The sequence below is a fragment of the Anolis sagrei genome, chromosome 2 (assembly GCF_037176765.1).
Source record: "Anolis sagrei isolate rAnoSag1 chromosome 2, rAnoSag1.mat, whole genome shotgun sequence".
In the NCBI taxonomy this organism is placed as follows: domain Eukaryota; kingdom Metazoa; phylum Chordata; class Lepidosauria; order Squamata; family Dactyloidae; genus Anolis; species Anolis sagrei.
The window spans coordinates 139,052,363-139,065,596 of NC_090022.1; the positions used below are offsets into that span (position 1 = coordinate 139,052,363).

Consider the following 13,234-nt stretch of genomic DNA (forward strand, 5'->3'; position numbering starts at 1 on the left):
ACTACCATACAAAAGGCTGCTTCTGAATGTAAGACGGCCTTAGAAGGAGAGGCGGGAGGCTATACGCAAGAGGAACTTGAGCAGACAAACATCTGGTTGTATGCATTATAAATTGCCCTTGTATATAAATAGTGCTGTCATATTATATTTGAAGAGTAAGAAACAGAAGCAGAAGAACGCAATATTTGCATATTCCCTTCCTACTGTTACCAATCCAGTGAAATAGCCATTTCCTGTATAGTGGCGAACCACCAGCACAGTGGAATTAACAGCACAGTTCTGATTTCTAATACCGTCCAACAAAAAATCCTTATTCTCTGACTGCCAAACAGCCAATCAATCAAGGGAGTCAGTAGGCCACTTTGGGTGTGCTGCTTGCCCCCCCCCCCCCCCCAACTTTACCACTTACAACAAAACAAGTCACTCTGTTCTCACCAGATATTTTATTGGAAACATTTAAATATTCTGCAGACGTGTTACACGACTTCCTAAGGAGGAACCTCAACAACATGAACCAATGAAGATTGTAGAGCAGGTTTTTGACTTAGCAAGAGACTCATGAGTGCTCTTCAGCCAGCTTATCAGCCTTTGCCACTGCCTCCTCAATGGGTCCAACCATGTAGAAAGCCTGTTCGGGGAGATGGTCATACTCTCCTGCAAAAGGAGAAAGGAAGGCATGCATCGTCAGACCACAGAATCAGCTAGGATGGAGCAGGAAAAGCAGTGGCTCAGTATACAGGCAATCCTTATGACAAGACAGCTTCTGTAGGTTTGTTCTTAAGTTGAATATGTATGTAAGTCAGAACAGGTTCTTTTCAAAGATCCAGCCAATTTGTTTGGACTTTTTTTCACTTTTGCATATCACAGGGAAGGAAAGGGTTAACACTCCTGTAACATTTCTTTTGTTGTCTGTGCCTGCGATATTTGGATTTTGAAAAATGTGGCTTGTTGTGAAAACAAGGATTGGTGATAACGATTCAGTGGAGACACCCTTTACCCATAACTCTTCCAGGAGTGAATTTCCCTTCTGAGGGGCAGATTATCTCATTCTTGCTCTTAACTATGTCAAATGCAAGTTGAATGCCTGTAACTTGGGGACTACCTATACTTTGTCTAAGTAAAACTGGGTGTGACCTGCGTCTTGACTATTTGTGACAATGGTAGAGAGGGCAGAAGTTCTTCCTGTAGGCACCTGAAAAACCTGCTACCACTACCATCATTCCATGAATATCCTGTGTGGATAGGAATCTGCTAGGACAGTGTTTCTCAACCTTCCTAATGCCCCGGCCCCTTAATACAGTTCCTCATGTTGTGGTGACCCCCAACCATAACATTATTTTCATTGCTACTTCAAAACTAATGTTGCTACTGTTATAAAGTATAATGTTATGGTATAATATCTGGTATGCAGGATGTATTTTCATTCATTGGACCAAATTTTACCCGATATGCCCAAATTTGAATACTGGTGGGGTTGGGGGGAGGGAGATTGATTTTGTTTTTGGGGAGTTGCAGTTGCTAGGATTTATAGTTCACCTACAATCAAAGAACATTCTGAACTCCACCAACGATGGAATTGAACCTAACATGGCACACAGAACTCTCATAACAACAAAGAATACTGGGAGGGATTGGTGGACATTGACCCTGAAGGGTCTGACCCTTCAACCTCTGAGGATGCCTGCCATAGATGTGGGCGAAATGTCAGGAGAGAACGCTCTGGAACATCGCCATACAACCTGGAAAACTCACAGTAACCCAGTGATTTCGGCCATGAAAGCCTTCAATAGAAAACAATAAACTGTTTCAAAAAGAGAAGGCACCTGGAGTCTTTAGGGGTCCAAGTGCCATATGTGGACTACAGGCCATACTTTGCCCACCCCTACTTTAGGGTGTGTTCTGTTTTACTTAATCCTCTGTTCTTCCTTTTTATGCTTCTCTTGGAAGCTTCTTGGAGCACTGGTGCACTTTTTAAATAATTTGCAATCTTCCACCTCAGTTTCACATAAAAATACCAACTTCTGCCATTTCTCACAGCTCAGGGACTCCCAAGGACAGAAAATTCATGCACAAATGTACCGGAGTTGCTCATTCTTGTTTTTCAAGCAATCAAAATATTTTCCTACCTGTCAGGATCTGCTGGAATCCTTTAATAGTTTCCTTCAGCGGTACCAGTTTCCCTGCATAGCCAGTGAAGACCTCAGCTACCTGGAAGGGCTGGGACAAAAATTTCTGTATCTTACGCGCACGGGCCACAGTCAATTTATCCTCTTCAGATAACTCATCCATACCCAAAATAGCAATGATGTCCTGGAGAGACTTATAGTCCTAGAAGATCAAAAAGAGAAATGGATGGAGTCAACACAGGCATGCTGGAACGGCCTAAGTGATGTAGCATTTCTTTTCCACTCTGGCTTTTATACTGCTATTAGTTCCGTAAGTAGTAATCCTTGATGGTTAAAATTTCCTGCTTCAAAACCTGTCTCTTCCTCCTAACCCACTTCCCTAATGTTAATCTGCCCTCCTTTCCTCCCAGGTGTAGAATTATTTTATATCTATATTCTGCTCTTGCACCTCACCTGCAAGATTTTTTGCACTCCACGAGCCACATCATAATGTTCCTGTCCCACAATATTGGGATCCATGATACGGGAGGTGGAGTCTAGAGGGTCTACCGCTGGATAAATGCCCAGTTCAGCGATGGCACGTGACAGCACAGTGGTGGCATCCAAGTGGGCAAATGTGGTCGCAGGGGCTGGATCAGTCAAGTCATCAGCTGGTACATAGATGGCCTGGGGAGTGCGGAAGGAGAATAGACTTAGTACAGATTATTACTAAGGAAGACATCCACTGTAACTATGTTGCCTGAGAGCTTTGTATAGTCCTTTAGAAGTAGCTGGTTTGGACTAAAGTGGCATAAAGAGAGATGACAAACACTTTCCCCTGTTCCAGAAATCAGCTATTAATAAAGTCATATGCACAGCCTTTTGGAACTTTTAATTCAAAGTAGAGCAGCAGTCTTGCAAGAGTTGCTACCTGTACTGAGGTGATAGAGCCCTTCTGAGTTGTTGTGATCCTCTCCTGCATGGTACCCATATCAGTTGCCAGAGTAGGCTGGTATCCCACAGCTGAGGGAATTCTGCCCAGCAAAGCTGACACCTGAAAGAAAAGGAACAAGTCATTTTGTAGCCCTTTATTTGAAATGGAGCCCCCAGTAGCGCAGTATGTTAAACCGCTGAGCTGCTGAACTTGCTGACTGAAAGGATTCGCGGTTCAAATTCAGAGAGCAGGGTGAGCTCCTGCTGTTAGCCACAGCTGAGTAGATCAATAGGTACTGCTCCAGCAGGAAGGTAATGGCGCTCCATGCAGTCATGCTGGACACATGACCTTAGAGGTTTCTACAGACAATGCCAGCTCTTCAGTTTTGAAATTAAGATGAACATCAATCACCAGAGCCAGAGACGACTAGATTTAAAGTCAGGGGAAACCTTTACATTTTCTTATTTGAAATTATACTGACAATTACAGGAGCCTATATTTGTCTGCAAAGCCAAAATCTTCTGTGGCCGATGCAAGAACCTCAGGATTCATTCCCTGTATCTAGAATAGTGGTTCCCAACCTTTTTTTTTTTAATGGGGGCCACTCTCCAACATTATGAATCAGTTTTTGGTCAACTTTCAATTTGGTATGGTTATTTGGGGTGCTGATTCAGAAAACTGCATTGGATAGATCACATCAGCTCTAATTTCTGATACAGATCATATGCCAGCCAGCAGTTGCCATCTGCTTGCTCACAGAAAACCATATTTAATAAGCCTCGGCACTATAAGAGGGTTTCACTCTCATTGCAACGGTGTAGTAATGGTGAGGCCACAGACCATATTTTAGTTCTTGCAGACTACTGATGGTCCACAGACCACAGGTTGGAAACCGCTCATCTAGAACAATAAATTTAAATTCCTCCTTAGCTTTTTATCCTAAAACTTCAGAAAACAGCCTTGATAGACCAGAAACCCCTTTCTGATTCTAAACAGAAACTGAGGCCTCATGTTTTCCTAATTCTGGTCACTGTAGTCAAGTACATTAAGGTGGGTAATTTAGATGATCAAGGCCAGTCTACTCAAGCTTACCTCGGATCCAGCCTGTGTGAATCGGAAGATATTATCAATGAAAAGTAATACATCCTGGCCCTCTTGGTCTCTGAAATATTCAGCCACAGTCAACCCAGTTAGAGCAACTCTAGCACGAGCACCAGGTGGCTCATTCATCTGTCCATAAACAAGAGCGACCTGAGGAGTAAAAGGAGAATAGAGTTAGTTTACTCCAGGCACATCATTATTTGACTGCAGGTTCCCAGCATCATTATAATAAAAATGCAATGGAAATAGCCAGAAGCAATGTAGCTACTGGCCCTCCAGGTGTTTTGGACTCTAACTCCCACAATTCACTTTCAGAGAAGACCTATTAAATTCAGAGGGCTTGGCCAAGAAGTTCCAACATTTCAATGGGTTTGCTCCCACCAGAAATAATTTTGGACCATAATCGATCTTTTCCCAACTGGATCACCTGTCTAGCTGAATCACCTTGGATGTAGTGTCCTTCAGGTTGATGACTCCAGATTCAATCATTTCATGGTACAAGTCATTTCCTTCACGAGTTCTCTCTCCAACACCAGCAAACACGGAGTAGCCACCATGTGCTTTAGCAACATTGTTGATCAGCTCCATGATCAATACTGTCTTGCCTACACCAGCACCACCAAACAGGCCTGGGAAAGAAAGTACTGTTTAGCAGTTTTTATTATATTTCCCACACTATCCCACATCACTCTTGTTTTCCTTCTCAGAAAAGAGAGTTGCTTCAGCAGTTTCAGGAGAACGAAAGTCTTGGGTTTACTCATCAGTGAAGGAAACAAAGCTAAAATCCAGCCAGCAGTACATCGGGATTTAACTGATGCCTGGTTGTTAGTGAAGGACCCTTCCAGGACATTCCTCACATGAACCTGTTAGAACAACTTACCAATTTTACCACCTTTGGCATAAGGTGCAAGGAGATCCACAACTTTAATGCCGGTGACAAGGATTTCCTGTTCGACACTCATCTCAACAAAGGCTGGTGCTTCAGCATGAATAGCAGCAAACCTGGAGGAGACAGCACACACCTCATCTTAAAAAACTTGTGTCTTGCTTGAATGTTCATAAGGTTATTTATAGACAAAATGGAACTGTACTGTTCAGTGTAAACCTACAAGCCTTCCAGGCTATGCAAACTACAGCACCCTTTATGGCCTTTGCTATTCTTTCTGGTCACTATCAGTTTAGTTTAACATTATATTATGTCATTAAGCATGTATTGGAGATTCCAAAATTACTCCATGAAAGACACAGAACAGGAAAGACAAACTCTGATTCTATACAATAGTATCTATGAGCCAAAACGGAATACCGAACCATACATTAAATAACGTTCATTTCCTTTTTTAAAAAAGAAAAGCTAATCTACATATTTATATGCACACCTCTGAACAGAACTTCTATAGTATATCCAATATAGAAGAATCACTCTATAGCTATGTATTTATCATGGTCCTATTTGACATTAGAATTGTTTTGCTTATATATCAGACGTTTCCTCAGAAAGACAAAAGAGGTGTACATTCAAAGGATGATAAGTGGTTTTATCCACTTGCTATCTCCTGCTACTGACAGAAAGTGCCCGGATGCTCTGATCAACAAAGGCTTCTATTGGTGATGTTCTGACACACTGCAATCCCTTGTACACTTTTAGATTTGTCTTCAGAGGGATGTCATACTTTTTAAACCACTGTGGGAGGTGACATAGGAATGGAAAATTGTTAAGATCTATGTACTATGGACCTGATAAGCTTTCCATCAACAAACTGATACAACCCTATGAAAGTATCTGCGGAACAGCGGAGATCCTCAAAGTGACATACTCTTCAGATTCCTGTGAACTGTGGGAAGACTTTGTTATCTAATCATAGTAGCCATAGACTAAAATTGTGAAAGAGATTCTCTAAAAATTTAGATGAATCTATAAAACTGCTTTTATTACTGCACTATTAACAATTATTGCCTTATGATTAATTTTTCAGATCCCCACTTACTGTTTCGTTGTTATGGGGCCTCTCTCATCAATTGGTTCTCCAATCACGTTCATGATTCTTCCCAGGGTCTCAGGTCCTACAGGGATTCTAATGGGGGCACCTAAATCCAAAACTTTTTGGCCTCTCACCAAGCCTTCAGTACCATCCATAGCAATGGTACGAACAGTATTCTCACCTGCAACAAAAGAAGATGGCCGTTTTACTACGTTAGTAACTGAACAGTGGAACTACATCCCAATACTCAAAGAAGTAAGTTCTCCTCTCTGTGCTTAACTTGAACGGTAAAGCTATTAAAGTAGGGATACTGAATGCATTTAACAAACATTCATCACTACTGCTGATTGAGGCTGATACAGTTTAGTCTCATATCTGGAAAACCCCTATAGATGTACTGAAAAAAAGAACTTCTAATAAAATGATATAAGAACTTTTTGAAACAAAAAATAGTTTCCCTCTTCAAAGATAACAGAAACCAAAAAGCTACCATCCATCACCTCAAACTGCCATTGCCAGTAGCATTCACCTGAGCTTTGAATATAACACACCATAGACCAATACGCTACCATACTGATCAAAGATGCCAGCCTACATGGTTTTCTTCCCAGCTGTCATGTATGGACTCATTTCCTTCTCAGATCATAAACATGGCTTCAGCAAGCTCAGAAGAACGAAAGTCATATTTTACAGATCATCAGGGAAGGAAAGAGTTAAGCATGACTGCAAAGAGAGCAAGTACATTAGATGCTTACCTAAGTGCTGTGCTACCTCCAGGACCAGCCGTGTGTCTCTGCCTTGTACTTCCAGAGCATTGAGGATGGGTGGCAGGGCTTCGTCAAACTGGACATCCACCACAGCACCAATGACAGCAACAATGCGCCCTGTAGCCATTCCAGCTTTAGCTGCAGGTGCTGTTTGTGCAGCATAGTTTCGGCCTACAAAATTACAACAAACAACTTAAGTCAAAATATGAAACACCTTTTTTCTTTCATACTTCTAACAGCGATCAAAGAAAGGAAGTCTCTCCAGGGAGTCACACTTGCAATTTCCTCTCTTATGATGTAGACAACACCAGAATAAAGATTTGATTGTATTGTTTATTCCCAACATCTTGAGGTCGCTGATCTAGGGAACTACATAGGCAAAACCCTTATGGTGCAGCGAGCAGAGAATCCATTGCTTCCAAGTGTCATTCCTTCAGTATACCCAGAATGGAGGTGGAGAAATAACCTTATTACTGCTTTAATCTGTCAGGTTTCCCAACTTTTTAACCCTCAATTTCTGTGTTAATAATTCATGTACACTGTTGGTAATTCACACACACACACACACACGACTTTCAAGGTTTAAAAGAGCCCTAACTGCCCACTTTACAATTGATTTAAAAAATCTGTAAAGCTGGATATGAAATCTGGCACCAGCATGAGCCTTAGATCCAACAGTGTACAGACCTAAATTTAAAAGACAATCCTCAGCTATCATGACAACTAACCTCCATCAGATGTTTTAAACATTTAACTACCTTTAGACCAGTGTTTCTCAACCTGGAGGTCGTGAGGGGGTGTCAGAGGGATCACCAAAGACCATCAGAAAACACAGTATTTTCTGCTGGTCATGGTGGTCCTGTGTGGGAAGTTTGACCCAATTCTATCACTGGTGGGATTCAGCATGCTCTTTGATTGTAGGTGAACTATAAATCCCAGGAACGACAACTCCCAAATGCTAAGGTTTATTTTACCCAAACTCCACCACATTTGGGCATATTGAGCATTTGTGCCAAGTTTGGTCCATATCCATCGTTGTTTGAGTCCACAGTGCTCTCTGGATGTTGGTGAACTACAACTCCAAAACTCAAGATCAAGGCCCACCAAACCCTTCCAGTATTTTCTGTTAGTCATGGGAGTCCTGTTTGCCAAGACTGGATCAATTCCATCATGGTGATGTTCAAAATGATTGTAGGTGAACTATAAATCCCAGCAACTACAACTCCCAAATGAAAAAATCAATCCCCTCTGAACTGCACCAGTATTCAGATTTGGGCATATCAGGTATTTGTGCCAAATTTTTGGTCCAGTGAATGAAAATACATCTTGCATAATGAATATTTACATTACGATTCATAACAGTAGCAAAGTTACAGGTATGCAATAGTAATGAAAATAATTTTATGACTGGGGGTCACTACAACATGAGGAACCGTATTAAAGGGTCGTGGCATTAGGAAGGTTGAGAAACACTGCATTAGACCCAGCAGGCGTGATCAATCATTAACAATGGTGGAAGCTGTAATAAAAAAAAACAACCCAGGAAGATGTCAAGTTGGAAACGACTGCTCTTCTTTAGAGTTAGCCCTATGCTGTCTTTTATACTCCTTCCTTGCATAGGGTCTTTAACTCAAAAATCAAGTTTTGAAGAACATTGGCATACTTCAAAGCTGCTGTTTAGGCATAATTATCAACATAATAATAATAATAATAATAATAATAACTCTTTCACCATTCCATACAGCCATGATCCAGTAATTCACAACCACATATTTGGCCTTCTGCACAACCTTTACCTCTGGCTGCTTTTCGGTAAAAGTCATGGCCCATCAGTGTACAGGTTCTCTTCTTCCAGGCCTTCCTTAAAAGTGTCTGTTAGCATAAGTTACTTGAAGGATTCCAGCCACTGGCATCTATACCTTGTCTTCACTTTTGCACAATTACAGACGCCTCATTTGTGCGTAGAGTAGGCCTCTTCACAAATTGTGGGCCTCAACTCCCAGAAGCCCTCACCAGCTTGTTCAATGGTCAGGAATCCTGGGAATTGGAAGCCCAAACAGCTGGAGGGCCGTAGTTGGAGGAGGTCTGTCCCAGAGAGAAGGCGGCCTCTCTCCTGTCCTTGGGTGCATCCTAGGACCTTGTTATACTCCACAATGCAGAAAAAATATATATCATTCCAGTGGTAGACTTTTTTTTAAATAGATCAACACTGTAGCTCAGGGGTCCTCAAACTTTTTAAACATAGGGCCAGGTCACAGTCCCTCAAACTGTTGGCGGGCCGGATTATAATTTGAAAAAATCATGAATGAATTCCGTATCTTATTTGTAGTTCAAAACACACTTAAAACAATACAATAATAAAAATGATGAACAATTTTAACAAATATAAATTTATTAGTATTTCAATGGGAAGTATGGGCCTGCTTTTGGCTGATAAGACTGTTGTTCTGGTTGTGTGCTTTCAAGTAGTTTCAAACTTAGGTTGACTCTGAACGAGGGCTGGGTAAATGACCTTGGAGGGCCATATCCAGTCCCTGGGCCTCAGTTTGAGTACCCCTGTTGTAGATACAGTGGTTCTCAACCTGTGGGTCCCCAGGTGTTTTGGCCTACAACTCCCAGAAATCCCAGCCAGTTTACTAGCTGTTAGGATTTCTGGAAGGCCTAAACATCTGGGGGATCCACAGGTTGAGAACCGCTGCAGAATAAATGCAGTTTGGCACCACTACAACTGCCATGGCTCAGTGCTGTGGAATCCTGGGATTTGTAGTTTGGTGAGGCACCAGCACTCTTTGGCAGCGAAGGCTAAAGACGTTGCAAAACTATAACTCCCAGGATGCCATGGCAGTTAAAGTGGGATCAAAGTGTATCCATTCTGCGGTTTAGATGCACCTTTGCAAGACAGCCCTACAAAATGGAGGCCGAGGTTGCCAGGCTCAATGTCACAGCTGCTGCAACCTCGCTGAATCGGGCACCACTTGCCATGGGATCCAATGGGTATCACCTAGCTGGGTCTATAATAGGTATGGGCAAACTTGGGCCCTCCAGGTGTTTTGGACTTCAACTCACACAATTCCTAGCAGCCTCAGGCCCCTTCCTTTTCCCCCTCAGCCGCATAAGCTGAGGGCCTGAGGCTGCTAGGAATTGTGGGAGTTGAAGTCCAAAACACCTGGAGGGCCCAAGTTTGCCCTGAATCAGAAGGCCTCACAGCTACAACACTCCTCCCATTAAAGTAGCATTCCAAGCTCCGAAGGAAGGAGGGCCTCTCCTGCTACTGTGCAAAGCAATAAACAGAGAGCGCTCTCAGTCGGGAGAAGGCCTTGGGCCTCCGTTCCCGCCACTAGGCCCCAAGGTGACCCCGCCCTCGCGTGGCCTCCTCCTTCCTCCCCCGACTCACGGGCCTCGGTGGCGGAGGCGACGGCCCCGCTGCGAAGCTGGAGCAGGTCCTGGAGCGGCCTCGTCCCGCTCCTCGCCCCGCGCAGGAGGGAGGCGGCCGAGGCGGCGCAGCGGCGACCAGCAAAGCTCAACATGGCGGCCACCGGCGGACTGAGAGAGCGGAGCCGCAGTGCCAGCCTCGTCCAGCTCCAGGGGAAAGAAGGCGGGTCCCGGTTCTCTTATTGGTTGGGTGGGTCCCGTTCCTCGCGCCTATTGGCTGAACGTCCTTGTCACTCGTCTGGGAACGCACTCACTGGTTGGGAAGGGTTTTGCTCCTACCTCGCTACAGCCTTGTCCTATTTGGTGCTTTTCAGTCTCTAGCCTTTCTGCCACTGGGCAAAATCAACGTCTTTCAATGAAATCCTGCTCGGCTATTGGGCAGAATTGAATTCCCACCCCCTTACGAATATGACTGGCCAATGCATAGGAAATAGGCGGGCATTCCCTCTAAAGTCACTGAGCGTCTGTGCGGAATGGAGCACGTGTCCTCGATTTGCCCTTGCTAACCAAATGAGAAGTTCTCCGTACTTCCTTGTTGTTCATTCGTTCAGTCGTCTCCGACTCTTCGTGACCTCATGGACCAGCCCACGCCAGAGCTCCCTGTCGGCCGTTACCACCCCCAGCTCCCTCAAGGTCAGTCCAGTCACTTCAAGGATGCCATCCATCCATCTTGCCCTTGGTCGGCCCCTCTTCCTTTTGCCCTCCACTTTCCCCAGCATAATTGTCTTCTCTAGGCTTTCCTGTCTCCTCATGATGTGGCCAAAGTACTTCAACTTTGTCTCTAGTATCTTTCCCTCCAGTGAGCAGTCGGGCTTTATTTCCTGGAGGATGGACTGGTTGGATCTTCTCGCAGTCCAAGGCACTCTCAGAACTTTCCTCCAACACCACAGCTCAAAAGCATCTATCTTCCTTCGCTCAGCCTTCCCTAAGGTCCAGCTCTCACATCCGTAGGTTACTACAGGGAATACTTCCTTAGGAATACTTCCGTACTTCCTTAGGCCACAGGAAGTGCGAGAGACCACCCATGAAAGAGAATTGGGAGTCTGTCAAGGGAAGGCCACTTCAAATGTTCACTGCCAAATCTAAGCTCGGCCTGAATGCAACTTTATTTCCTCTGTAACCATAACCAGGGTTCATCCACACTGGAAATAATGGAGTTTGACCCCACTTTAACTGCTGGCCTGAGTACTATGGATCCATGGGAGTTGTAGTTTGGCAAGGCTTCCTCAGTAATTAGCAGTGAAAGTTGAATTCCTTATAAAACTATAGTTCCTAGGACTCTGTATTGAGCCATGGTGTCAATCTGCATTCTACAATATCGACGCATCGTTAGAGCCATCATTTCCTGGACGCAATCCTCCCCACTGTGATGCCCTTTTACTTTCTGGTTTTGGGCACAGTAAACCTGAAGAAAAGAAAGGATCAAATTAAAAATTCTATAACCGTCTGTAAACTGCTCTTGGAGATGTTTTGGCTGAAGAGTGGGGCATAAATCCACTACTAAATAAATACATAGGATTACAACTACGTGGGAGTAACACCACTAATGCATGAGCTGCATTAGATCAAAGCCTTGTTTCATACGATCAAATTATGATTGTAATACTGTTGTTATTGTTGTGCAACCACTGTATTAACTGGGGATAGGTACCCAGATTTAACATAAGGCACATAACATATTTTTATTGACCTGGGTATACTGTATTTAAAAGTAGGACAAATTTACAGAGGACATGACTACTCATCATGGCATATATTCATTCTGCAGTAACAGAATCAGGATGCCTCCCATTATCAGTTACCAGACAGCACAGACGGGAAAGTGGTGCGCCCTCATGCCTTGGTTTAAGCTTCCTATAAGCATCTCTGATGGACCCCTCTGTCAATAAATGTTGGACTAGAATGATAGAGTTGGAAGAGACCTCGTGGGCCACCCAGTCAAACCTCATTCTGCCAAGAAACAGGAAAATTGCATTCAAAGCACCCTCAACAAATGGCCATCCAGCCTCTGTTTAAAAGCCTCCAAAGAAGGAGCCTCAACCACACTCTAAAGCAGAGAGTTCCACTGCTCTCACAGTTCATAGAATCATAGAATCAAAGAGTTGGAAGAGACCTCATGGGCCATCCAGTCCAACCCCCTGCCAAGAAGCAGGAATATTGCATTCAAATCACCCCTGACAAATGGCCATCCAGCCTCTGCTTAAAAGCTTCCAAAGAAGGAGCCTCCACCACACTCCGGGGCAGAGAGTTCCACTGCTGAACGGCTCTCACAGTCAGGAAGTTCTTCCTAATGTTCAGATGTAATCTCCTTTCCTGTAGTTTGAAGTCATTGTTCCAGTCCTGGTCTCCAGGGCAGCAGGAAACAAGCCTGCTCCTTCCTTCCTATGACTTCCCTTCACATGGCTATCATGTCTCCTCTCGGCCTTCTCTTCTGCATGCGAAACAGCTCTTTATGCCGCTTCTCATAGGGCTTGTTCTCCGCCCTCTTCTGGACACATTCCAGCTTGTCAACATTTCCCATCAATTGCGATACCGAGAATTGGACGCAGTATTCCAGGTGTGGTCTGACCAAGGCAGAATAGAGAGGTAGCAGGGCATCCCTGGATCTAGACACTATACTCCTATTGATGCAGGCCAAAATCTCATTGGATTTTTTAGCTGCTGCATAACGTTGTTATGCAGCATGTTTAACTTGTCAACGAGGACTCCAAAATCTTTTTCACGTGTATCTCTGTTGTTGAGCCAAGCATCGCCCATTCTGTATCTTTGCATTTCATTTTTTTCTTTCTAAGAGGACTAAGAGGCTGCTCACTGGAAGGAAGGATAGAGACAAAGTTGAAGTACTTTGGCCACATCATGAGGAGACAGCAAAGCCTAGAGAAGACAATTATGCTGCGGAAAGTGGAAGGCAAA

General features: G+C 43.8%; 1 protein-coding gene and 2 non-coding genes across 3 annotated transcripts; all 3 read right to left on the reverse strand.

Moving 5' to 3' along the window:
- Positions 1–424: 424 nt before the first annotated feature.
- Positions 425–10,475, reverse strand: ATP5F1B (ATP synthase F1 subunit beta). The gene is made up of 10 exons (XM_060764061.2): positions 10,284–10,475; positions 6,878–7,060; positions 6,129–6,303; positions 5,021–5,142; positions 4,585–4,769; positions 4,132–4,290; positions 3,037–3,159; positions 2,580–2,792; positions 2,127–2,328; positions 425–654 (listed from the first exon to the last, which is right to left on the reverse strand). Exons 1-10 carry the CDS (start codon positions 10,414–10,416, stop codon positions 557–559), a joined length of 1,593 nt encoding a protein of 530 aa, XP_060620044.1. The 5' UTR covers positions 10,417–10,475; the 3' UTR covers positions 425–556.
- Positions 4,839–4,910, reverse strand: LOC132769553 (small nucleolar RNA SNORD59). The gene has a single exon (XR_009630878.1). It is a non-coding gene; the product is annotated as a small nucleolar RNA SNORD59 (small nucleolar RNA).
- Positions 6,755–6,829, reverse strand: LOC132769552 (small nucleolar RNA SNORD59). Its single transcript, XR_009630877.2, has one exon. It is a non-coding gene; the product is annotated as a small nucleolar RNA SNORD59 (small nucleolar RNA).
- Positions 10,476–13,234: the final 2,759 nt, after the last annotated feature.